General features: G+C 47.4%; 1 protein-coding gene across 1 annotated transcript in view; it reads right to left on the reverse strand.

Moving 5' to 3' along the window:
* LOC140726061 (inactive carboxypeptidase-like protein X2) overlaps positions 1-26,199 on the reverse strand; it is a 144,003-nt gene that overhangs the window by 95,632 nt on the left and 22,172 nt on the right. Inside the window, 3 exon segments of the mRNA XM_073041974.1 lie at positions 815-897; positions 9,127-9,277; positions 21,464-21,548. Coding sequence (XP_072898075.1) covers positions 815-897; positions 9,127-9,277; positions 21,464-21,548 — 319 coding nt within the window.

Consider the following 26,199-nt stretch of genomic DNA (forward strand, 5'->3'; position numbering starts at 1 on the left):
GGAGGTGGGGGAGGGAGTAACTGAGGGAAGAGGTGGGGGATAGGAGTAACTGAGGGAGGAGTTGGGGAGGGAGTAACTGAGGGAGGAGGTGGGGAGGGAGTAACTGAGGGAGGAGGTGGGGAGGGAGTAACTGAGGGAGGAGGTGGGGGGAGGAACTGAGGGAGGAGTTGGGGAGGGAGTAACTGAGGGAGGAGGTGGGGGGGAGTAACTGAGGGAGGAGGTGGGGGGGAGTAACTGAGGGAGGAGGTGGGGGGGGAGTAACTGAGGGAGGAGGTGGGGAGGGAGTAAACTGAGGGAGGGAGGTGGGGGGAGGAACTGAGGGAGGAGTTGGGGAGGGAGTAACTGAGGGAGGAGGTGGGGAGGGAGTAACTGAGGGAGGAGGTGGGGAGGGAGTAACTGAGGGAGGAGGTGGGGGAGGGAGTAACTGAGGGAGGAGTTGGGGAGGGGAGTAACTGAGGGAGGAGATGGGGAGGGGAGTAACTGAGGGAGGAGGTGGGGGAGGGAGTAACTGAGGGAAGAGGTGGGGAGAGAGTAACAGGGAGGAGGTGGGGAGGGAGTAACTGAGGGAGGGGTTGGGGAGGGAGTAACTGAGGGAGGAGGTGGGGAGGGAGTAACTGAGGGAGGAGTTGGGGAGGGAGTAACTGAGGGAGGAGATGGGGAGGGAGTAACTGAGGGAGGAGGTGGGGAGGGAGTAACTGAGGAGTGGGGGAGGGAGTAACTGAGGAGTGGGGAGGGAGTAAACTGAGGGAGGAGGTGGGGGAGGGAGTAACTGAGGGAGGAGGTCCTGTGTTTCTGTAGGGGAAATCACACTCACCTCCCTCAGCTGCTCATAGCTGTGATGCCTGAAGTCAAGCTGGTCCGAGGTTTCCTGCTCCACGACCAAAGTGTTGGTCCGGCCTTTGTGGGGGGGCGGAGAGAGAGGAATGTGAGGGAGGGGCTCTTCAGAGGAAAGGGGAGGGGGGAAGATGGTGTGAATTGGCTGGGAGGCAGGGAGAGGGGAGGGTTAGCAGTAGGTGGTGTGTGAGGGCAGAGGGAGCTGAGGGAGGAGAGGGTGCAAGGAACAGAGGCAGACCTACAGGACAGAGAATGGCCCAGGGCCTCAGCCTACCATCAGTCGGAGGGATAAGGAGGGTGTGATGGAGGGACGAGGCGCAATGGACATAGTGACTGATGGAGGGAGGGAGGGTGTGACGAAGGTGTTCCACTTAAAGAGAAACCCGAAGGGTTTATTTTGCCCAGGTTGTAGTCAGCCAGAAACAATGAACATGCACAGAGGTGGTAGCTCAAACATGAGTAAATGATAGACGGTTTAAGGCCAAGTAATTGACGATTCCCCTGATGGCACATGACAAACGGATAACCAGTCACCCGGTGGACCGGACGACTCTCCATCTGTGAGTTTTTAGGCAAAACCAGCTTTGCTAATATTCCACTGGTTTTCTGGTCCATTCTGATTGGCGTAATCCAGATATCCGGAGTCAAGTGTTAGTATGGATCCAGCGCTTTCAACTGGGCATTCTGCTTCGATAGGTTGCGGGGTTAACCCTTCTCATTCTGAAATGAGGGATTCACTGATTTCATTTCCTGATGCGGTTTAGATGCCAGCAGCATACACTACCGTTCTCAAGTGCTGATGAAACTTGTTGGCCCTCTTTTACCACTACTTCTCCTTTCATCCACCTTCCGATGACACGAATTTGAATCGTACCGCACTTTCATTGTCTATTGTCTGTCTCTTTCTTGGTCTTCTGGGCCTGGGCACAAAAAAATCCAGTAGGGTGTTTAAACTATGGCCCATCAATACCTCAGACAGTCTGAACAGCTCTTTTAGCAATGCCATTTCATGATGTGTGATAAGGCGGCATATGTTGTAATTGAATCCATTGCATTGTAAAAACGATTTTAATGTTTCTCTGGTAAACGTGGGACCACATCACAAACTACAGTACAGGTGCCCCCCCCCCCCCACCCATTTACAAAGGTAGAGCATTCCTATGAAACCTTTCTTATGCCGAAATGATGTAAAGCGAATAATGTATATGGGAAAAATTTCTTAAAAGCAAAAATCCTCTTTGTAATGCATAAACAGGTTACTAATGTAGGTCTTTTGTAAAAGCAAAGTGGCGTAAAGCAAACATTTGTAAAGCAGGGGACACCTGTACTGGAGATTCCATGTGTACAAAATAGTGTGCATATAATGTTCATCGTCACCTTGCTGGCCAAAGTCTTTGGTTTCAATTCATTTACAATGTGCATTGACGACTACCAATAGCATGTGACCTGTGTAGTCTACACATAAATGTCCCTAGGGTTTGGTGGGCCAATGCCATGGAGCCATACGCACGGGAGCATTTAAAGGTCGAGAGTGATGGTATGGGTCATATGCTCAAACAATGTGCTTAACGTCTTCAATATTCGGCCACCAAATGTAATTCTGGGCTCGCACCTTTATACGTGATATTCCTGGATGCGTGTCATGTAACTCTTCTAGGATAGGGGACTGTAATTGTGTAGGAATTACAATAAGACTTCCCCACAGTAGACAACCGTCGTAGATGCTAAGCTTGTTTTGATGTCCAGCATAATGTAGCACAGTTTCAGGCAAGCTAGTTGGCCATCCATCTTCTACCTTTTTTACTAGTGCCAATGTCACAGCTCTTCTTGTACCTGAGAAGCAGTGATCGGCGATCCATTGACCCAGTCCATCAGTATTACCAGTTCATCTGGTAGATCGACTCGCGAGGATATTCACGTAATGGAAGACGGCTTAAGGCATCTATGGTGTAATTGTTTCTACCAGGTACATAAGATATCGTGTCCTGATGAGCGGACAGGTACCGTTGGACCCTCGGTGACGCCATCTGTGGCACAGCCTTGCCCTCACCAAGCAACCCCACCAGTGACTTGTGGTCCGTACGAATCTCAAAACGTTGGCCGTAAAGGTAATGGTGAAACTGCATGACTCAAAAACAACTGACAATGCTTCCTTGTCTAACTGTGCTAAGTTTCATTCGGCTGGGTTAAAGGTGCGTGACGCAAAAGCACCAGGCACCCCCACTTCTTATCCCCCCTCGACCATCCCATGTTACTTCACTCCTGATGAAGGGTTTCAGCCCAAAACGTCGTCACTACCTCCTCCCATAGATGCTGTCTGGCCTGCTGAGTTCTGCCAGCATTTTGTGTTTTTATTTAAGCTTTTCATCATTGCTTGTATTCTCCTGGCTCAGCACCACGCCAAGAGAGGCATCACAGTACAAAATGGTTGGCTCCCCAGGTCTGAAGTGCATGAATACTTGGAATTGAGTTAGAATTTGATTGGCTCTCTGAAAAGCCGATTCCTTTGCCCGTTCCCAACGCCACCTCATTTCGTTCTTCACTAGATAGTTAAGTGGAGCCAGAGGCCTGGTTCTGTGTGCCATTACAATTGAACCTGCCCAGAAAGGAGCAAAACTCATGGATATTCATTGGTGCTACAGCTTCAAGAATCGGGCAAAGCTTTTCTTTGATTGAATGCATACCTCTGGAGTCCAAGCGGAAACTTAGGCATTCAATATGATCTGCTAGAAGGATGCATTTCTTGTGCGATTGTCGTAGACGAAGTTGCATCGATTATTCAGGTGCTCTTCTGGAGTTGATCTGATAATCAGACTATCATCTAAAGAAGCTATTGTACTGGACGAGTCTCTAATTCAGTGGTACGTTGGAATATTGCTGGCGATGTTTTTACACTCAACGGGAGCCTCGTACAATGGAACAAGTCTTTATGGATTGCAATAGTCGTGAGGCTCAGACAGTTCCTCTAGCTCAAGTTGTTGGTATACATGTGCGAGGTCAAGTTTAGTGAAGAAATTTTCACCTCCTAGTGTTGAATAGATAGATGACTTCTGTCTTTGGAGTCGGGTATGTCTCGGGTAGGCATGAATTCACTGTGACCTTCTCACCTCTACATATTCTTAAGCTCCCATCACTCCAAAGGGAGGCAAAAGAAAGGAAATTATAGACCAGTTAGCTGAAGTGGTTGGGAAAGTGTTGGAATCTATTATTAAGAATGAGGTTTTGAGGTACTTGGAGACTAATGATAAAATAAGTCAGTCAGTATGGTTTCTGTAAAGGGAAATCTTGCTTGACAAATCTGTTAGCGTTCTCTGAGAAAGTAACAAGCTGGGTGGACAAAGAGGAGGCAGTGGATGTCATTTGCATTTTCAGAAGGCTTTTGATAAGATGCCACACATGAGGCTGCTTAACAAGATAAAATCCTATGACGTTACAGAAATGATACTGGATGGAGGAATGGCTGACAGGCAGGAGGCAGCCAGTAGGAATAAAGAGGGCCTTTTCTGGTTGGCTGCCAGTGACTAGTGGTGTTCCTCAGGGGTCAGTAATGGGACCACTACTCTTCACATTGTTTGTCAGTAAGTTAGATAATGCAATTGGTGGCTTTGTGGCAAAGTTTGTGGATGATATGAAGATAGGTGGAGGGGTAGGTAGTGCTAAGGAAGGAATGTGATTGCAGCAGCAGGACTTAGACAAATTGGAAGAATGAGCAAAAAGTGGCGATGGAATAGAGTGTTGGGAAATGTATCATCATGCATTTTGGTAAAAGGAACAATAGTGCGGACTATTAGCTAAATAGGGGAAATATTCAAACATCAGAGGTGAAGAGGGACAGAAGTCCTTGTGCAAGACTCACAGAAGGTTAATTTACAGGTTGAGTCTGTGGTAATGAAGACAAATGCAATGTTGGCATTTATTTCAAGAGGAATAGAATATAAAAGCAAGGAGACAATGCTGAGGCTTTATAAGACACTAGGCAGGCCGCACTTCGTCAACAGTTTTGGGCCCCATTTCTCAGAAAGGATGTGTTGTCATTGGAGAGAGTCCAGAGGAGGTTCCTGAGGATGATTCCGGGAATGAAGGGGTTAACAAATGAGGAGCGTTTGGCAGCTTTGGGCCTGTACTCACTGGAATTTAGAAGACTGTGTGGGGATCTCATTGAAACCTATTGAATGTTGAAAGGACTGGATAGGGTGGATGTTTTCTACAGTGGGGGTATCCAGCACTAGAGAGTACAGCCACAAAACTGAGCAGTGACCTTTTAGAATGGACATAAGGTGGAATTTTTTTTTTTCGCCAGAGAGTAGTGAATCTGTGGAATGCTCTGCCACAGACCGCGGTGGAGGCCCAGTCCGTGGGTACATTTAGGGCAGAAGTTGATAGTTTCCTGAACGGTCAGGGCATCTAAGGATATGGTGAGAAGGCAGGTGTCTGGGATTGAGCGGGATCTGGGATCAGCCATGGAATGGCGGAGCAGACCAGATGGGCTGAATGGCCTCATGCTGCTTCTATGTCTAATGGTCTCATGGAGAGAAGGGCGGATGCAGAGAGGGAGTGTGGGAATAAAGGATAGAGACAGGCAGTGTGGGAATAAAGGATGGAGAGAGGGAGAGATAGAAGCACGGATGAGGGAGGGATGGACAGAAGGACGGGTGGAGGGAGGGAGGGAGGGACAGGAGAACAGATAGAGGAGGGAGGGAGGGACAGGAGAACGGATGGAGGAGGGAGGGAGGGACAGGAGAACGGAGAGAGGAGGGAGGGAGGGACAGAAGAACGGACGGAGGAGGGAGGGAGGGACAGAAGGATGGGTGGAGGGAGGGAGGGAGGGACAGGAGAACGGATAGAGGAGGGAGGGAGGGACAGAAGGACGGGTGGAGGGAGGGAGGGACAGGAGAACGGATAGAGGAGGGAGGGACAGGAGAACGGATGGAGGAGGGAGGGAGGGACAGGAGAACGGAGAGAGGAGGGAGGGAGGGACAGGAGAACGGAGAGAGGAGGGAGGGAGGGACAGGAGAACGGACGGAGGAGGGAGGGAGGGACAGGAGAACGGATGGAGGAGGGAGGGAGGGACAGGAGAACGGAGAGAGGAGGGAGGGAGGGACAGGAGAACGGACAGAGGAGGGAGGGAGGGACAGGAGAACGGATAGAGGAGGGAGGGAGGGACAGGAGAACGGACGGAGGAGGGAGGGAGGGACAGGAGAACGGACGGAGGAGGGAGGGAGGGACAGGAGAACGGATGGAGGAGGGAGGGAGGGACAGGAGAACGGAGAGAGGAGGGAGGGAGGGACAGGAGAACTGATGGAGGAGGGAGGGAGGGACAGGAGAATGGAGGGAGGGAGGGACAGGAGAATGGATAGAGGAGGGAGGGAGGGACAGGAGAACGGACGGAGGAGGGAGGGAGGGACAGGAGAATGGACGGAGGAGGGAGGGAGGGACAGGAGAGCGGATGGACAGAGGAGGGAGGGAGGGACAGGAGAACGGATAGACGGTGGGAGGGAGGGACAGGAGAACGGAGGGAGGGAGGGAGGGAGGAACAGGAGAATGGACGGACGGTGAGAGGGAGGGACAGGAGAACGAATGGACGGTGGGAGGGAGGGACAGGAGAGCGGATGGACGGTGGGAGGGAGGGACAGGAGAGCGGATGGACGGTGGGAGGGAGGGAGGGACAGGAGAACGGACGGACGGAGGGAGGGAGGGACAGGAAAACGGACGGACGGTGGGAGGGAGGGAGGGACAGGAGAACGGACGGAGGAGGGAGGGAGGGAGGGACAGGAGAACGGATGGACGGTGGAGGGAGGGAGGGACAGGAGAACGGACGGAGGAGGGAGGGAGGGACAGGAGAACGGATGGACGGTGGAGGGAGGGAGGGACAGGAGAACGGAGGGAGGGAGGGAGGGAGGGAGGGACAGGAGAACGGATGGACGGTGGAGGGAGGGAGGGACAGGAGAGCGGACGGACGGAGGGACAGGAGAACGGACGGAGGGGGGAGGGAGGGAGGGACAGGAGAACGGATGGACGGTGGAGGGAGGGGGACAGGAAAACGGACGGACGGTGGAGGGAGGGACAGGAGAGCGGACGGACGGAGGGAGGGAGGGAGGGACAGGAGAACGGACGGAGGAGGGAGGGAGGGACAGGAGAACGGATGGACGGTGGAGGGAGGGACAGGAGAGCGGATGGACGGTGGGAGGGAGGGAGGGACAGGAGAACGGACGGAGGACGGAGGGCGGGAGGGACAGGAGAACGGATGGACGGTGGGAGGGAGGGACAGGAGAACGGACGGACGGAGGGAGGGAGGGACAGGAGAACGGAGAGAGGAGGGAGGGAGGGACAGGAGAATGGACGGAGGAGGGAGGGAGGGACAGGAGAATGGACGGAGGAGGGAGGGAGGGACAGGAGAACGGAGAGAGGAGGGAGGGAGGGACAGGAGAATGGACGGAGGAGGGAGGGAGGGACAGGAGAACGGAGAGAGGAGGGAGGGAGGGACAGGAGAACGGAGAGAGGAGGGAGGGAGGGACAGGAGAACTGATGGAGGAGGGAGGGAGGGACAGGAGAATGGAGGGAGGGAGGGACAGGAGAATGGATAGAGGAGGGAGGGAGGGACAGGAGAACGGATGGAGGAGGGAGGGAGGGACAGGAGAATGGAGGGAGGGAGGGACAGGAGAATGGACGGAGGAGGGAGGGAGGGACAGGAGAATGGACGGAGGAGGGAGGGAGGGACAGGAGAGCGGATGGACAGAGGAGGGAGGGAGGGACAGGAGAACAGATGGACGGTGGGAGGGAGGGAGGGAGGGACAGGAGAACGGATAGACGGTGGGAGGGAGGGACAGGAGAACGGAGGGAGGGAGGGAGGGAGGAACAGGAGAATGGACGGACGGTGAGAGGGAGGGACAGGAGAACGAATGGACGGTGGGAGGGAGGGACAGGAGAGCGGATGGACGGTGGGAGGGAGGGACAGGAGAGCGGATGGACGGTGGGAGGGAGGGAGGGACAGGAGAACGGACGGACGGAGGGAGGGAGGGACAGGAAAACGGACGGACGGTGGGAGGGAGGGAGGGACAGGAGAACGGACGGAGGAGGGAGGGAGGGAGGGACAGGAGAACGGATGGACGGTGGAGGGAGGGAGGGACAGGAGAACGGACGGAGGAGGGAGGGAGGGACAGGAGAACGGATGGACGGTGGAGGGAGGGAGGGACAGGAGAACGGAGGGAGGGAGGGAGGGAGGGAGGGACAGGAGAACGGATGGACGGTGGAGGGAGGGAGGGACAGGAGAGCGGACGGACGGAGGGACAGGAGAACGGACGGAGGGGGGAGGGAGGGAGGGACAGGAGAACGGATGGACGGTGGAGGGAGGGGGACAGGAAAACGGACGGACAGTGGAGGGAGGGACAGGAGAGCGGACGGACGGAGGGAGGGAGGGAGGGACAGGAGAACGGACGGAGGAGGGAGGGAGGGACAGGAGAACGGATGGACGGTGGAGGGAGGGACAGGAGTGCGGATGGACGGTGGGAGGGAGGGAGGGACAGGAGAACGGACGGAGGACGGAGGGCGGGAGGGACAGGAGAACGGATGGACGGTGGGAGGGAGGGACAGGAGAACGGACGGACGGAGGGAGGGAGGGACAGGAGAACGGAGAGAGGAGGGAGGGAGGGACAGGAGAATGGACGGAGGAGGGAGGGAGGGACAGGAGAATGGACGGAGGAGGGAGGGAGGGACAGGAGAACGGAGAGAGGAGGGAGGGAGGGACAGGAGAATGGACGGAGGAGGGAGGGAGGGACAGGAGAACGGAGAGAGGAGGGAGGGAGGGACAGGAGAACGGAGAGAGGAGGGAGGGAGGGACAGGAGAACGGACGGACGGAGGGAGGGAGGGACAGGAGAACGGAGAGAGGAGGGAGGGAGGGACAGGAGAACGGATGGAGGAGGGAGGGAGGGACAGGAGAACGGAGAGAGGAGGGAGGGAGGGACAGGAGAACGGACGGACGGAGGGAGGGAGGGACAGGAGAACGGAGAGAGGAGGGAGGGAGGGACAGGAGAACGGATGGAGGAGGGAGGGAGGGACAGGAGAACGGAGAGAGGAGGGAGGAAGGGACAGGAGAATGGACGGAGGAGGGAGGGAGGGACAGGAGAATGGATGGACAGTGGGAGGGAGGGACAGGAGAACGGACGGACGGAGGGAGGGAGGGACAGGAGAACGGACGGACGGTGGGAGGGAGGGAGGGACGTACCAGGCAGAGCACAACAGAGGAAGGAGTAATGGATGGAGGGTTAGTAGTGTGTGAGAGCAGGGTGACATACCGGTCAGAGCACAGCCCAGGACCTCAGCCCGTAGACAGACGGTGCCATTGGGGAACCAGGAGAGCGGGTTGATGCGTATGTAACGAGCCACAACCGGCTCCGACAGGAAAACGCCCACCGGCGTCTCAGGATCTGAATTTGCTGTGAAAACCTGCAGGGAGCAGAAAGCAAAGCTGGACGGAGGACACAGAACCTCTGTGATGCACAACACAGCCCAACACGGACATGCACAACACAGCCCAACACGGACATGCACAACACAGCCCAACACGGACATGCACAACACAGCCCAACACGGACATGCACAACACAGCCCAACACGGACATGCACAACACAGCCCAACACGGACATGCACAACACAGCCCAACACGGACATGCACAACACAGTCCAACACGGACATGCACAACACAGCCCAACACGGACATGCACAACACAGCCCAACACGGACATGCACAACACAGCCCAACACGGACATGCACAACACAGCCCAACACGGACATGCACAACACAGTCCAACACGGACATGCACAACACAGCCCAACACGGACATGCACAACACAGCCCAACACGGACATGCACAACACAGCCCAACACGGACATGCACAACACAGCCCAACACGGACATGCACAACACAGCCCAACACGGACATGCACAACACAGCCCAACACGGACATGCACAACACAGCCCAACACGGACATGCACAACACAGCCCAACACGGACATGCACAACACAGCCCAACACGGACATGCACAACACAGCCCAACACGGACATGCACAACACAGCCCAACACGGACATGCACAACATAGCCCAACACGGACATGCACAACACAGCCCAACACGGACATGCACAACACAGTCCAACATGGACACATACAATGCAACACACACAGCATAGCAAATACACACACAACACGACATGGATGCACAACACAGACACACAACATGGACACAGACACCCACACACTCACGCACAACATAAACACACACAACAGTGTATCAAGAGAACAATAGATTATGGAATTGATGGTTTTGTGGCAAAGTTTGCAGATGATACGAAGATAGGTGGAGGGGTAGGTAATGCTGAGGGAGCAATGCGATTACAGCAGGATTTAGACAAATTGGAAGAATGGGAAAAGTGTCAGATGGGAAATGTATGCTAATGCATTTTGGTAAAAGGAACAATAGTGTGAATTATTATCTAAATGGGGAGAAGGTTCAAACATCAGAGGGACATAAGTCCTTGTGCAAGATTCCCAGAAGGTTAATTTACAGGTTGAGTCTGTGATAAAGAAGGCAATTGCAATATTGGCATTCATTTCAAAGGGAATAGAATATAAAAGCAAGGAGATAATGTTGAGCCTTTATAAGACACGAGTCAGGCCACACTTGGAGTATTGTCAACAGTTTTAGGCCCCATAACTCAGAAAGGATGTGTTGTCATTGGAGAGAGTCCAGAGGAGGTTCCCGAGGATGATTCCCGGAATGGAGGGGCTATGATATGAGGAGCGTTTGTCAGCTTTGAGCCTGTACTCACTGGAACTCAGAAGAACGTGGCGGGGTGGGTTTCACTGAAACCTTCCAAATGTTGAAGAGACTGGATAAGGTGGATGTGGAGAAGATGCTGCTGGGGGTGACCAGAACTAAAAGGCTCAGCTTCTAGAGCTTCAGATAAAGGAACCCTTAGAGGACAAAAATTATCATGATAGCATTCATCCTGAAATCTGAGAAGGTGAAGCTAAAGCCAGATGTATCAGTAAAGGGAATTACAGAGGCATGAGAGAGGCGCTGGCTAAAACTCATTAGAAGGAAACACTAGCAGGAATGAGGCTGTTTAACAAGTTAAGTGCTCATGATATGACAGGGAAGATGGATAGAGCAGTGACTGGTTTGCAGGAGGCAAAGAGTGGGAATAAAGGGAGCCTTTTCTGGCTGGCTGCTACACGTGTAGTTTCCACTAGCGGTGTTCCACACACGTCTGTGTTGGGGCCACCTCTTTTTACATTGTATGTCAATGATTTGGATGAAAGGGTGATATATTGGACACATCGAGAGGTAGTTGCACACAAGCTGCAGGACACAGGAAACTGGGCGACAGTCAGGAAGGGGAAAGGGGTTAAGGAGCCAGTGCAGAGAACCCCTGTGACCATGCCCCTCAACAACAGGTACATCACTTTGGATACTGTCAGCGGGGGCGGGGGGAATAACCAAAAGAGGAAAGTCCCAGTGCTCGGGCCTCTGGTACTGAGTCTGGCTCTGTGACTCAGAAGGGAATGGAGGAGAACAGGCAAGCTTTGGTGATAGGGGAACAAAACTACTATAAGGAGTTCAGGGAGTTGGTGCTAAGTTAAAGGGCAGGACCCCCAAGGCTGTGATCTCAGTATTTCTACCCAGACACATACTAGTGAAACCAGAACTAGGAAGATTATACAGTTTAATATGTGGCTAAGGAGTTGGTGTAGAAGGGAGGACTTAAGGTTTTGTTGATCATTGGGCTCTCTTCCAGGGAAGGTCTGATATGTACAGAAGGGATGATTTGCACCTGAACTGGAGGGGGACTAATATCTGAGTGGGAAGATTTGTTAATGCTGCACGCTGGGGTTTAAATGATAGTTACAGGGGGCTGGGAACAAGAGAGCCAGTACAGTTAGAGGAGAGGTTGTGGAGGCAGATGTTGGTAAGACCTCAAGAATCAAAAGGTGCAACTAGTGCCCTGAGCTACGTATATTTCAAAGCAAGAAGTATCGCAGGAAAGGTGGATGATAGTGCTGAAGATGAGGGAGCTGCTTTACAAACAGAGGCAATGTGTAGTGAGGAGAGGCTGTTGTAGTCGACAGGATGAGTTGCAATGTAAAAGGTGGACAAGCTCAAACAGGACTGAAGGTGTTCTATCTGAATGCACCCAGGACATGGAATAATGTAGATGAACTTGTAGCACAGTTGCAGATTGGCAGGTACGATGTTGTAGGCATCACTGAATCATGGCTGACAGAAGATTATAGCTGGGAGTTTAATGTCCAAGGACAGGCAGGAAGGCAGAGGGGTGGAGTTGCTCTGATGGTTAAAAGATGAAATCAAATCATTAGAAAGGGGTGACATGGGGTCAGAAGGTGTTGAATCGTTGTGGGTAGAGCTAAGGAACTGCAAGGGTAAAAAGACCCTGATGGGAGTTGTAGACAAACCCCTAAACAATAGCAAGGATGTGTAACAAGGATACAAGTTACAACAGGAGACAGAAAGTGTGTGCCAAAAGGGCAATGTTACAATAATCATGGGGGACTTCAATATGCAGATAGATTGGGAAAATCAGGTTGGTATTGGATTCCAAAAAGGGGAAATTTCTAGAATGCCTATTTGCAGTTCAGGAGCAAATCATTACTTCTGTACATATCACACCTTCCCTGGAAGAGAGCCCAATGATCAATGGCTTTTTAGAACAGTTTATGGTGAGCCCACTAGGGGATCAGCTATTCTGGATTAGGTGTTGTGCAATGAACCAGAATTGATCAGAGAGCTGAAGGTAAAAGAGCCCTTAGGGGAAAGTGATCATTATATGATTGAATTCACCCTGAAAGAGAAAGAGAAGCTAAAGTGAGATAAGACCATAAGATATAGGAGCAGAATTAGGCCATCAGTATTACAGGGAATTACAGAGGCATGAAACAGGAGTTAGAAACATAGAAACGTAGAAAACCTACAGCACAATACAGGCCCTTCGGCCCCCAAAGTTGTGCCGAACATGTCCCTACATCAGAAATTACTAGGCGTACCCATAGCCCTCTATTTTTCTAAGCTCCATGTACCTATCCAAGAGTCTCTTAAAAGACCCTATCGTATCCGCCTCCACCACTGATGCTGGCAGTCCATTCCACGCACTCACCACTTTGAGTAAAAAAACTTACCCTTGACATCTCCTCTGTACCTACTCCCCAGCACCTTAAACCTGTGCCCTCTTATGGCAGCCATTTCAGCCCTGGGAAAAAGCCTCTGACTATCCACACGATCATCACCTTGTACACCTCTATCAGGTCACCTCCATCGCTCCAAGGAGAAAAGGCTGAGTTCACTCAACCTATTCTCAAAAGGCATGCTCCCCAATCCAGGCAACATCCTTGTAAATCTCCTCTGCACCCTTTCTATGGTTTCTATATCCTTCCTATAATGAGGCGACCAGAACTGAGCACAGTACTCCAAGTGGGGTCTGACCAGGGTCCTATATAGCTGCAACATAACCTCCCAACTCCTGAACTCAATCCCACGGTTGAAGAGGGCCAATACACCGTATGCCTTCTTAACCACAGAGTCAACCTGTGCAGCTGCTTTGAGTGTCCTATGGACTCGGACCCCAAGATCCCTCTGATCCTCCACACTGCCAAGAGTCTTATCATTAATACAATATTCTGCCATCATATTTGACCTACCAAAATGAACCACCTCACACTTATCTGGGTTGAACTCCATCTGCCATTTCTCAGCCCAGTTTTGCATCCTATCAATGTCCCACTGTAACCTCTGACAGACCTCCACACTATCCACAACACCTCCAACCTTTGTGTCATCAGCAAATTTACTAACCCATCCCTCCACTTCCTCATCCAGGTCATTTATAAAAATCACGAAGAGAAGGAGTCCCAGAACAGATTCCTGAGGTACTCCACTGGTGACCGAACTCCATGCAGAATATGACCCGTCTACAACCACTCTTTGCCTTCTGTGAGCAAGCCAGTTCTGGATCCACAAAGCAATGTCCCCTGATCCCATGCCTCCTTACTTTCTTAATAAGCCTTGCATGGGGTACCTTATCAAATGCCTTGCTGAAATCCATATACACTAAATCTACTGCTCTACGTTCATCAATGTGTTTAGTGACATCCTTAAAAAATTCAATCAGGCTCATAAGGCACAACCTGCCCTTGACAAAGCCATGCTGACAATTCCTAATCATATTATGTCTCTCCAAATGTTCATAAATCCTGCCTCTCAGGATCTTCTCCATCAACTTACCAACCACTGAGGTAAGACTCACTAGTCTATAATTTCCTGGGCTATCTCTACTCCCTTTCTTGAAAAAGGGAACAACATCCACCAACCCTCCAATCATCCGGGACTTCCCCCGTCCCCATTGATGATGCAAAGATCATTGCCAGAGGCTCAGCAATCTCCTCCCTCACCTCCCACAGTAGCCTGGGGTACATCTCATCCAGTCCTGGTGACTTATCCAACTTGAGTTGGCCAGCATTGATTGGAAAAGAACACTGGCAGGGATGATGGCAAATCAACAATACCTGGAATTTCTGGAAGCAATTCGGAAATTCAGGAAATTTCCATCCCAAAGAGGAACAAGGATTCTAAAGGAAAGATGACACAACCGTGGCTAACAAGTGAAGTCAAAGCCAACACAGAAACCAAAGAGAGGGGTCGTTTTCCGGTGACGTCATCGTCGAGAATGGCAGCTTAAGCACTAGCTCCTCCGGAAAAATGCATATTAACCCATCAAATATATTTCAAAAAATATTTGAACTGAAAAGAGGGGCAAGAATGGGGAAAAGGAATGGAAATAAAAAAAGTGACACTGCGGAGCCTGCGGCCGAGAGCAGTGCAGCGAGCGGCTCTCCTACCCGACTGCGTGCTAGCGAGGCAGACGCTGGGTCTCGTTCAGGTGAAGCGGCGAATATGATCGAAATCCTGAAAGAAATAATAGAGGTCCAGAAAGATACAAAACAGCAGCTCAGTGATATTAAGTCAGAGCTCGACAGCGTCAATCAAAAAATAACGGTGGCAGAGACTCGAATTGAGAAGGTGGAAGATCACGTTCAAAACGTGGAATGGATACTGAGTAAGACAATAAAAATATTAAATCACCAAGAAGGTAAACTGCTTGACCTGGAGGGAAGATCACGGCGGAAAAATATCAGAATCTACAACGTTCCCGAAGGAGTGGAGGGCTCGTCTATGACGGAGTTTGTTGGAAAGTTACTGCGGGACGCGCTGGATCTTCCCTCGGGTATGGAGCTGGAAGTTGAAAGAGCCCACTGCGTGCTCATCCCAAAACCTATCCAGGATAGAAAGCCACGCTCAATTATAATTAAATTCCTTCGGTACAGCACCAAGGCAGAGATTCTACAAAGGGCTTGGGGTAGGAAGAGAGTGTTTTTCAACGATAAATTAATATATTTTGACCAAGATTACCCCCCCCCCCCCCGCAGTCCTGCAGAAATGCAAAGAATACTCTGAAGTAAAGCGAGTATTAAAGCAAAAAAAGGATTAGATTTCAAACTCCGTACCCTGCTAAATTTCGAATGTTTTATGACAACGGGACGCGGTTGTACCAGACGGTGGAAGAGGCGACTACAGACATGAAGGCCAGAGGGTTGCCCGTCAGTGTGACCAAAACGAGGGAAAGCCTGGCTGAGGAATTATCCTGCTCCGCTTGGGAAATAGTACGAGAATCAAGAAGGCAGGAGACGGGAGGAGGCCGAGAGAAATATATCAGGAAGAGACCAGGAGTTTCCCAAAGACAGTCCTCACCCCCTTAAGAGCCATAAGGTTTGGCTAACTTTAAAAATATTGAGAAACTAAACGGAAGCAAAAGTACACGGTGATATACCTATCTCAAGAAATACTTATTATAATGTGGATTTTATATTACTTAGCTCTTATTCTTTATTTGCTCACTTACTCCTTTTTCCCCAGCAAAATGAGTATATATGTGTGCATATATGTGTATGTATGTAATATATGTGTGTGCGTGTGTGTGTGTATATATATATATAGAGGAGGTCTACACAGAGAAATCTTTTCTGTGTAATGGATTTGTTCACTGACTTTTATGAATACTGCAATGGGGGCCCTCAACTCACAAGTAGGACGGGTTATCCCCCACAGCTAGAAATTTCCTCTAGCTCAACGCAGGGTCATCTACTAAAGATCTCAGCCTTGGAATCACACATTCGTTGCCATTTTTATTATTATTTACATTTCTTGGTTCTTATTTGTTCAGGGAATAGATCGATTAAGTTTTATTCTAATTTAAATGATACATTGACAGATAAATACAGATGGCTAAGGATACGGTAAAATTAATTTCTTTTAATGTCAATGGGTTATTAAATCCAATCAAACGTAAGAGAATTTTATCCAAAATGAAAAAAGAACAAGCCCATGTAGTATATTTACAAGAAACTCATTTAAGTGATAATGATCATAAAAAACTAAAGAGAATGGGCTTCACTAATCTATTTTTCTCCTCATATAAATCAGGACATAGGAGAGGAGTTGCTATTCTTATCTCAAGTAAGCTAAATTTTGAAAAAGTATTCAAAATGGGAGATAAAGAGGGCAGATATATTCTGGTAAGGGGGAATATAGACAGAAATTCAGTTACTCTATTGAATATATACGCACCTCCGGGAAGTGATATTGGTTTCTTTCAGAAAATTACTGATATTATGGTAACGGAAACAGAAGGTCTCCTGATATGTGGGGGAGACTTAAATTTACAATTACAACCAAACTTAGACTCTTCCAATAGAAAAACCTATGAAACAAAATCTTTACATAAGAAAGTTAATACACTTTTTGAGGATATTGGTTTATTTGATATATGGAGGGACCTTTTCCCTGACAGAAGGGCTTACACTCATTATTCTGCTCCCCATTCTGTATATACAAGAATAGACTATTTCATAACATTTGGAAAAGACAAAGACAAAATAAACACCTGTGGAATTGGGACAATAGATGTAAGTGACCATGCACCTATATATTTATCTGTTGATTTTGACCTACAACCAAAGAATACTATTTGGAAACTAAATTCAAGTCTACTCAATGATCCGTACTTTAAGGAACAAATTAAAAAAGAAATCGGTCTCTACTTAGAATTTAATGATAATGGAGAGGTTTCACCTCCCATTTTATGGGATACTCTGAAGGCGGTCTTAAGAGGGAAAATTGTAGTGATATCTTCATATAAGAAAAAAATAAAGAATAAAACATTAGAGGAATTACAAAATAGGTTGAAGGAACTAGAGAAAAAACACAAATTGAATTTGGCACAGGATACATTAGGGGAAATTAAAAGAATTAGGAATGAAATAAATAGCTTGGCTAAGCAAGAAATCAGGAAAAGATTAATGTTTCTGAAACAGAGACATTATGAAAGTGGATCGAAATCTATGAAAATACTGGCATGTAAACTGAAAAAAAAAGATAGCAGAAAATACAATTCATAGAATTAGGGACCCAAGAATGAAAATGATAAAAAATAAGCCAAGTGAAATTCAAGGAGCTTTTGAAGTGTTTTACAAAACGCTGTATTCCAAAGTTCCAGGGGGAAGCATAACCCAAATTGACACCTTCTTGAATTCTCTAGAGTTACCCACTTTAAGCGAAGAACAAAATAGAACGATGATTGCTGACATAACTGAAGTTGAATTAAAAGCTGCAATTAGTAGGCTTAAGTTAAGCAAGTCACCAGGATCAGATGGGTGTATGGCAGAGTGGTATAAAGAATTTAAAAATGAGTTAATTCCTGTTTTACTCCCCACACTGAACTGGACTCTAAAAAAGGCACAAATGCCACCCAGTTGGAAGGAAGCGATAATCTCAGCTATACAGAAAGAAGGCAAGGATAAAATGGAATGCGGGTCATTTAGACCAATATCTGTTCTTAATGTAGATTATAGATTATTTACCTCCATCATGGCCAAACGATTAGAAGAGTTTCTACCCATACTGATACGTAACGATCAGACAGGTTTTATACGACAACGCCAGACACAAGACAGTATACGAAGGACACTTCACATTATGAATCATATACAAAAAAATAAAATCGAAGCAATAGTGATAAGCGTGGACGCTGAAAAAGCATTTGATTTGGTTAATTGGAATTTTATTTACAGAGTTTTACATAGATTTGGTTTCCAAGACACAATTATTAAAACTATACAGACACTATATGACAACCCTCTGCTAGGATTAAAATCAATGGATATTTATCAAATAGTCTTACCCTGGAAAGGGGCACGAGACAGGGTTGTGCATGGTCACCGCTACACTTCGCGTTATATCTGAAACCATTAGCTCAATACATCAGACAAAATGAAGATATTAGGGGAATTACTATTAAAGGGACAGAGCATAAATTGGCTTGTTATGCAGATGACATTTTGATCTATCTAGGGCAACCAACATACTCTTTACCCAAGTTGATGCAATCCTTTGAACAATATGGTCAATTATCAGGATATAAGATCAACATAGATAAAACCCAATTACTTTCATATTACTATAGCCCACCAAGAGAAATTGAAAGTCAGTACCCCTGGGCATGGCACACAGAGACTTTCAAATATTTGGGCATCATTATGCCAAAAGATTTGGCAAAATTATCAGAATGTAATTATCAGCCTTTATATAAAAAAATTAAGGAAGATCTGGCAAGATGGAACCTGATTCCTTTTTTCAGTCTCAGTTCAAGGATTGAGTCTATTAAAATGAATATACTGCCCAGACTGTTATATCTCTTTCAGACCCTACCAATAGAGATTAATCAAAATCAATTCAATGAATGGAACAAGATGCTATCAAGGTATATTTGGCAGGGTAAAAGGCCTAGAGTTAGTCTCAAAACTTTGCAATTAGCAAAGAAAAAGGGGGGATGGGGCTTGCCTTCTCTTAGAGATTATTATTTTGCAGCACAGTTGAGAGCTGTGATATGTTGGTGCAACCCATCATATGACGCTCAATGGAAAAGCATTGAGGAGCGGGTACTTCCCATCCCCATACAAGCAATTTTGGCTGATAACAACCTGCAAAGGTATATAAATACTATTGATAACCCATGGGTGAAATTCACTCTTAAAATATGGAAAACTACTATAAAAGAATATAATCTAGAGGGAGATATTGCAATTCTTAAATGGTGTGCATATGACTCGGATTTTACTAAATAAATTGGATGCTAGATTTAAGGACTGGACAGCTGAAGGAATAACAGTTCTTTGCAACATAATGAAAGAAGGAACACTGTTCAGTTTTGAACTGCTTAAAGAGAAACACATTAGAAAAACAAGATTTCTATCGGTATTTACAGATGTGACAATATGTTAATAAGATGTTTAAAAATGTAACCAAGGCAAGTACATGCTTGATAGAGCTATTTAGAAAAGCATATAATTCAGATAATGGTAGTAGAATCATTTCAAGCATGTACTTGCCTTGGTTACATTTTTAACCAAGGGGTTAAAATCTCCTTGAAAGGGGATTGTCAAGGGGTTGTCAAATCTTAAAACACATTCCACTTCATACATTAAAACAAAATGGGAGAAGGAAGGAGGGATAATTATATCTGAGGAAGAATGGAGAATAATATGGAGGTATCAATGGAAGTGTACCAGTTCACAGAAATGGAGGGAGTTCGGATGGAAAAACTTAATAAGATATTTTATTACACCCTCTCAGAAATCCCATTATGATAGTACCCTCCCTGTTTGCTGGAGAAATTGTGGAAATCAAAATGCAAATCATTATCATAGCTTTTGGGACTGCCCTGTTATCAAAAACTATTGGAGGGGGATACACAATGCCCTATAAGACATCTTTAAATGTGAAATACCCTTAGAAAGTAAGACCATATATTTTGGATATATACCTCAAGAATGGTTGAAAAGAGATAAATATTTAATGAATATACTGTTGGTGGCTGGTAAAAAGATTCTTACTAGGAAATGGTTATCACAGGAGAGCCCAACTTTAAATACATGGATGGAAATTACAATGGACATTTACAAAATGGAGAAGATAACAGCATCTGTTAATTATAAGCTGGAACAATTTGATTCATACTGGGAAAAATGGTTTAACTACATAATGCCTCATAGGCCTGATTTTATTCTCACAAATCAATGAATCTGTTGTAAAAAACAAAGATCACTCCCTACTTGTACACAGTTCTTTCGTTTTGCTTGTTTTTTCTTTCCACTCTTTTCTATGAGTGCATACCTCAGATAAATACTTTGTGGAGATTTGTGATATATATCATTATATGATATATATGTACAATGTCTGAAATACATCTTATGGAAATGTTTGTTTGATGAACTTCAATAAAAAAAATTACAAAAGGAAAAAAAAGAAAAAAAGAAACCAAAGAGAGGGAATATAATAGAGCAAAAATTAGTGAGAAGCTAGAAGACTAGAAAGCTTTTAAAAACCAACAGAAGGCAACTAAAAGAAGTCATTAAGGTAAAGATGGGATATGAAAGTAAGCTAGCAAATAATATGAAAGATGATCAAGTCAAGTACATTTCGACCAGAACTGCTAGTACAGTAAATAGTAAAAATGAGACAATGTTTTTCAGGACCATGGTTTACATGACACAGTACAAAAACTAGACTGAACTACGTTAAAAAGTCAACACAGAAAGAAAAAAACAACTACACTAGACTACAGACCCACCCAGGACTGCATAAAGTGCACAAAACGGTTCAGGCATTACAATAAATAATAAACAAGACAATAGGGACAGTAGAGGGCAGTAAGTTGGTTTCAGTCCAGGCTCTGGGTATTGAGGAGTCTGATGGCTTGGGGGAAGAAACTGTTACACAGTCTGGTCGTGAGAGCCGGAATGCTACAGTGCCTTTTCCCAGATGGCAGGAGATTTCAAAGGTTTCTTCAAATATGTACATTGTAGAAGAGAAGAGAGAGTGGACATCGGACTGGTGGAAAAGAATGCTGGAGAGGTCATAATGAGGCAAAATGAAATTGTGGATGAGCTGAATAAATATTTTGCATCAGTCTTCACTGCGGAAGACAGCAGCAGTTTGGTGGAAGTTCCAGGGGTCAGGAGTCATGAAGTGCGTGAAGTTACCATTACTAGAGAGAAGGCTCTTGAGTAACTGAAAGGTCTGAAGGTAGATAAATCACCTGGACCAGATGATGAACAGCCCAGGGTTATGAACGAGAGGCATTAGTAATGATCGTTCAAAAATTACTAGATTCTGTGATGATTCTGGAGGACTGGAAAAGTGAAAGAGGGATAGAGGTGGGCAGGAGGGAGAGTGGAAGGGATTGAGAGGGGAGAGGAAGGGAGTGGGAGAGGAGAGTGTGAGGGAGAGGGAGGGAGGGATAAGGGAGACGGAGGGATTGAGAGGAGAGAGGGAGGGAGAAGGGAGACGGAGGGATTGAGAGGGGAGAGGGAGGGAGGAGAGAAGGAGGGAGAGGAGAGAGGGAGGGAGAGAGGAGAGAGGGAGGGAGAGAGGAGAGTGAGGGAGGGGGAGGGAGGGAGGGAGAGGAAGAGAGGGGAGAGGGAGGGAGGGAAGACTCACGGTGTCAGTGCTGCCGTTGTGGTGGACTGTCCAACTGTAGGTGTCATTACTGAAGAGCAGTTTGTAGGAAGTGACCCAGTCCCAACTGTGGGGCGAACAAAGACAGTCAGCACCCTCACCCCCCACACCTTCATCCCTCCTAACCCTGTCACTCCTCCCTCACTCCACCATCTTCATCCACCTCACCTCCGCAGCCCACCACTCCCCCACACACCCACCCTCCCCATCCCATCCCCACAGACCCACCCTCAGCCATAGCCTTCCCCCACGCACACCCCTTCCCGCCCCTCCCCTCCCCATACTCCCACCACTCCCCCACCTCACCCCCCACTCTCCCCTCAACTCTACCATTTCCCTTTCCTCTCTCCCACCCAACTGTGGAGGGAATGAGGGCAGTCAGCAATCCTGCCCTCACTGCCTCTTTTTCCCCATCCCCCACCCTCATCCCTTCCCAGACCAATGCCTTATAAAGCCTCAGCTTCCTCACTAAGACTTAATTTATAAAATAGTCAACCCTTTAACTTCTTTTGCCAAAGTGCATGACCACACACTCCTTGACACTCCATTCCATCCGTCATTTCTTTGCCCATTCTCCTAATCTAAATCCTTCTGTAGCCTCTTTACTTTCTCATCACTACCTGCCCCTCCACTTATCATCCACAAATGTGGCCACAAAGCCTTCAATTCAGTCATTGACGTATAACACAGCAAGAATCGTCCCAACTCAGACACCTGAGGAACACCACTAGTCACTGGCAGCCAGCCGGGGAAGTTTTTGCCTCCTGCCTATCAGCCACTCTTTATCCATGCTGGAATATTTCCTGTTAACACCACGGGCTCATAGCTTGTTGTGGCACCTTGTACATAACATCCACTGACTCTCCTTATTCTTGAAAGATCATTACTTCGACAGCATCCCAGAAGGGAGACCACCTGGGGGAAAGCCCCTGTCTGAATGGTCTCTCTCTCTCTCTCCCTCCCACGATGCTGTTGGATGATGTTACTGAAGGAAGCCTACAGCACAATACGGGCCCCTCGGCCCTCAAAGCTGTGCCGAACATGTCCTTACCTTAGAACTATCTAGGGTTACCAATAGCCCTGTATTTTTCTAAGCTTCATGTAGCTGTCCAGGAGTCTCTTAAAAGACCCTATCATATCCACCTCCACCACCACCGCCAGCAGACCATTCCACGCACTCATCACTCTCTGTGTAAAAACATATCTCTGACATCCTCTCTGTATGTACTTGCAAGCACCTTAAAACTGTGCACACTTAATTTCAATTATCCAAGATAAACTAGCAGCCTTACGACGGGCCCCTGTGGATAAAATTAAAATGGCCTGGGAGCAGGATTTAAATATCTCCTTATCCGAGGAGAGCTGGGACTCAGTTCTCAAATCGGTTAACTCAACCTCTCTTTGTGCTCGCCATTGTCTCTTACAGTTTAAGATTGTTCATAGAGCCCATATGTCTAAATCTAAACTATCTCAATTCTACCCTGGCATTAGTCCGCTCTGTGATAAATGCAAGAGGGGCGTGGCCTCTCTCATCCATATGTACTGGTTCTGTCCTAGCTTGGAGAAATTCTGGAAAGATGTCTTCACTACACTATCGGGTATTCTGAATCAGCACCTAGAACCTAACCCCTTAATTGCTCTGTTCGGTTTTGGGGCGAGACAGATTTATGTCTGGGTCCGACCAAATGCCGAATACTATCCTTTGCCTCTCTCCTGGCTAGACACTTGATCCTCCTTAGATGGAGAGATGTTGCCCCGCCCACTCATGCGCAATGGCTTAACGACATTATGGCCTGCTTGGACCTCGAAAAAATTCATTATTCAGTTCTCAATTCGGATTTAAAGTTCCATAAGATCTGGGGGCCTTTTATCGAGTACTTTCATAACCTTCCTCTTGACTAGGTTTTTTTTTTTCTTTTCGGTCCCTTGCTTTCAGCTCCCTTTCTTTTTTCTGGTAGCAGGCATTATTATCCTCTGTTGCTAAGTGTATTCACAGTCTGGGAGTTTGACTGTCCGGACTTATACTCTCTATATTGTGTGGTGGTTGGTCTGGAATTGTTGTTTTTTTTCTTGTGTTGTGGGGCTTGGGGAGGACACTAAGCTCAACTGTCTTTAATTTAGGTGCTTTTTTGTTAAATTCTCTTCCTTTGTAGCATATTGTTATTGTATGCTTAACCTTGCACTGTATTAATGCTCCTCATTGGGATTTGGGGTTTTTAATTTTGTAAAATGTTTTGAAAAACTAATAAAAAAATTAAAAAAAAAACAAAAACAAAACTGTGCACACTCGTGATAGCCATTCCAGCCCTGGGAAAAAGCCTCTGACTATCCACTCAATTAATGCCTCTCATTATGTTGTTCACCTCTATCAAGCTTTTTTCTTATCCCTCTGTAATTCCCTTTATTCCATGTTAATACTGATACATCTGACTTTAGCTTCTCCGTCTCAAATTGCAGAGTGAATCCTGCCTCCTCAGGGTTCCTTTATCTTTAGCTCCCTAATTAAATCTGGTCGTTGCACAACACCCAATCCAGAATTGCTATTCCCCTAGTGGGCTCAACCACAAGTTGGTCTAAAAATTCATCTTGTAAGCATTCTACAATTTATCTCTCTTGTGATCCTGATTTTCCCACTCTATCTGCATACTGAAATTCTCCTTAAATATCGCAACATTGCCTTTTCTACCTCCTGTTGTAACTTGTATCCCCCATTTTAACACAAAGTACACTGCAGATGCTGTGGTCAAAGCAACACGTACAACATGCTGGAGGAACTCAGCAGGTCGGGCAGCATCCGTGCAAACGAGCAGTCAACGTTTCCAGCCGAGACCCTTTGTCAGGACTGAAGAGGGAGGGGGCAGGGGCCCTATAAAGAAGGTGGGGGGAGAGGGGAAGGTGCCAGGTGAAAAACCAATCAGAGGAAAGATCAAGGGGTGGGGGAGGGGAAGCAGGGAGAGGATAGGCCGGAGAGGTGAAGAAGAAATGTAAGGGGAAAGCACTATGGGTAGTAGAAAAAGGCAGAATCATGAGAGAGGTGATAGGCAGCTGGAAGAGGAGGCAGAGTGAAAGTGAGATGGGGGAAGGAAGAGGGAGGGAATTATCAGAAGTTGGAGAATTTGATGTTCATGCCAAACCCTTTTGGGCAAGTTGGTGAGAGCTGTTCAGGAGGGCAAAACTAATTTGGCAGGGGGGTAGGATTTGTGTGATAGTGCTGAGGATGGGGTAGTTGGTTTTAAAAAAAGAGTCAAACCCTTTTGGCATGAACATCGAATTCTCCAACTTCTGGTAATTGACTGCTCGTTTCCACGGATGCTGCCCGACCTGCTGAGTTCCTCCAGCGTGTTGTCCACATTTTAACTATTGTTTGGAGGTCTGTATATAACTCCCATCAGGATCTTTTTAACCTTGAAGTTCCTTAGCTCTACCTACAACAATTCTACATCTCCCAATCCTATGCCACCTCTTTCAAATTATTTAATGTTTCACCAACAGAGCCACACCACCCCCTCTGCCTGTCCTTTCAATACAATGTATATCCTTAACATTAAACTCCCAGCTATAATCTCCTTTCAGCCATGATTCAGTGATGTCTACAGCATCAAACATGCCAATCTGTAACTGTGCCGTGTCCATCTACCTTACTCTGTACACTGTACGCATACAAATGTAACACGTTCAGTTCTGTATTCACCTTTTTCGATTTTGCCCACCGTTTTGTGTTGCAACTCATCCTGTTGACTGCAATTTTGCCCCATCATCAGTCCCTCCTTGTTAGGAGTCTCACTATACTTTGACTTTTTCTAAACCAACTACCCCATCCTCAGCACTATCACACAAATCCTACCCCCCTGCCAAATTAGTTTTGCCCTCTCGAACAGCTCTCACTAACTTGCCCATGAGGATATTGGTACCCATCTGATGATGATCTGACCCTGTCCTCTGAACTACTCCTCATCCCAATTCCACCCTCCCCCACCTCTCCGCAAAACCCAGCCAGTTGTGGAGGGAATGGGAACACTCTGAGGGTCAAGTGTAGACAGAAGGACGAAGGAGGTAGACATAGAAGTGGGGTAGGCAATTGGAAGGGGCTGGAGAGATGTGGAGGAGGTGAGTCAGAGATGGGTGTGTGGAGATCTGGGGAGGGGGTGACCATTTGAAGCGGTGGAGAGAGATCGGGGGTAGATGTGGGGGTGACAGGGATGCCTAACCAATCATAGAGTATTTTGAGGAAGTTACCAGGAAAGTGGATGAAGGCAAGGCAGTGGATGTTGTCTACATGGACTTTAGCAAGGCATTGGATAAGATCCCGCATGGGAGGCTGGTCAAGAAGGTTCAGTCACTCGGCATTCAGAATGAGGTAGTAAATTGGATTAGATATTGGCTTTGTGGGAGAAGTCAGAGAGTGGTAGTCGATGGTTGCCTCTCTTGCTGGACACCAGTGACTAGGGGAGTGCTACATGGATCGGTGATGGGTCTATTGTTGTTTGTCGTCTGTGTCAATGATCTGGATGATAATACGGTTAACTGGATCAGCAAATTTGTGTGATGACACCAAGATTGGGGGTTTTCTGGACAGTGAGGAATCAAAAGGATCTGGACCAGCTGGAAACAAGTCTGAGGACCAACCAGTCTCACACAGTGAAGGGTAGGGCACTGAGGAGTGTGGTAGAACAAAGGGATCTAGGAATACAGGTCCATAATTCATTGAAAGTAGCATC

Source organism: Hemitrygon akajei, chromosome 4 (assembly GCF_048418815.1).
Source record: "Hemitrygon akajei chromosome 4, sHemAka1.3, whole genome shotgun sequence".
Lineage (NCBI taxonomy): Eukaryota > Metazoa > Chordata > Chondrichthyes > Myliobatiformes > Dasyatidae > Hemitrygon > Hemitrygon akajei.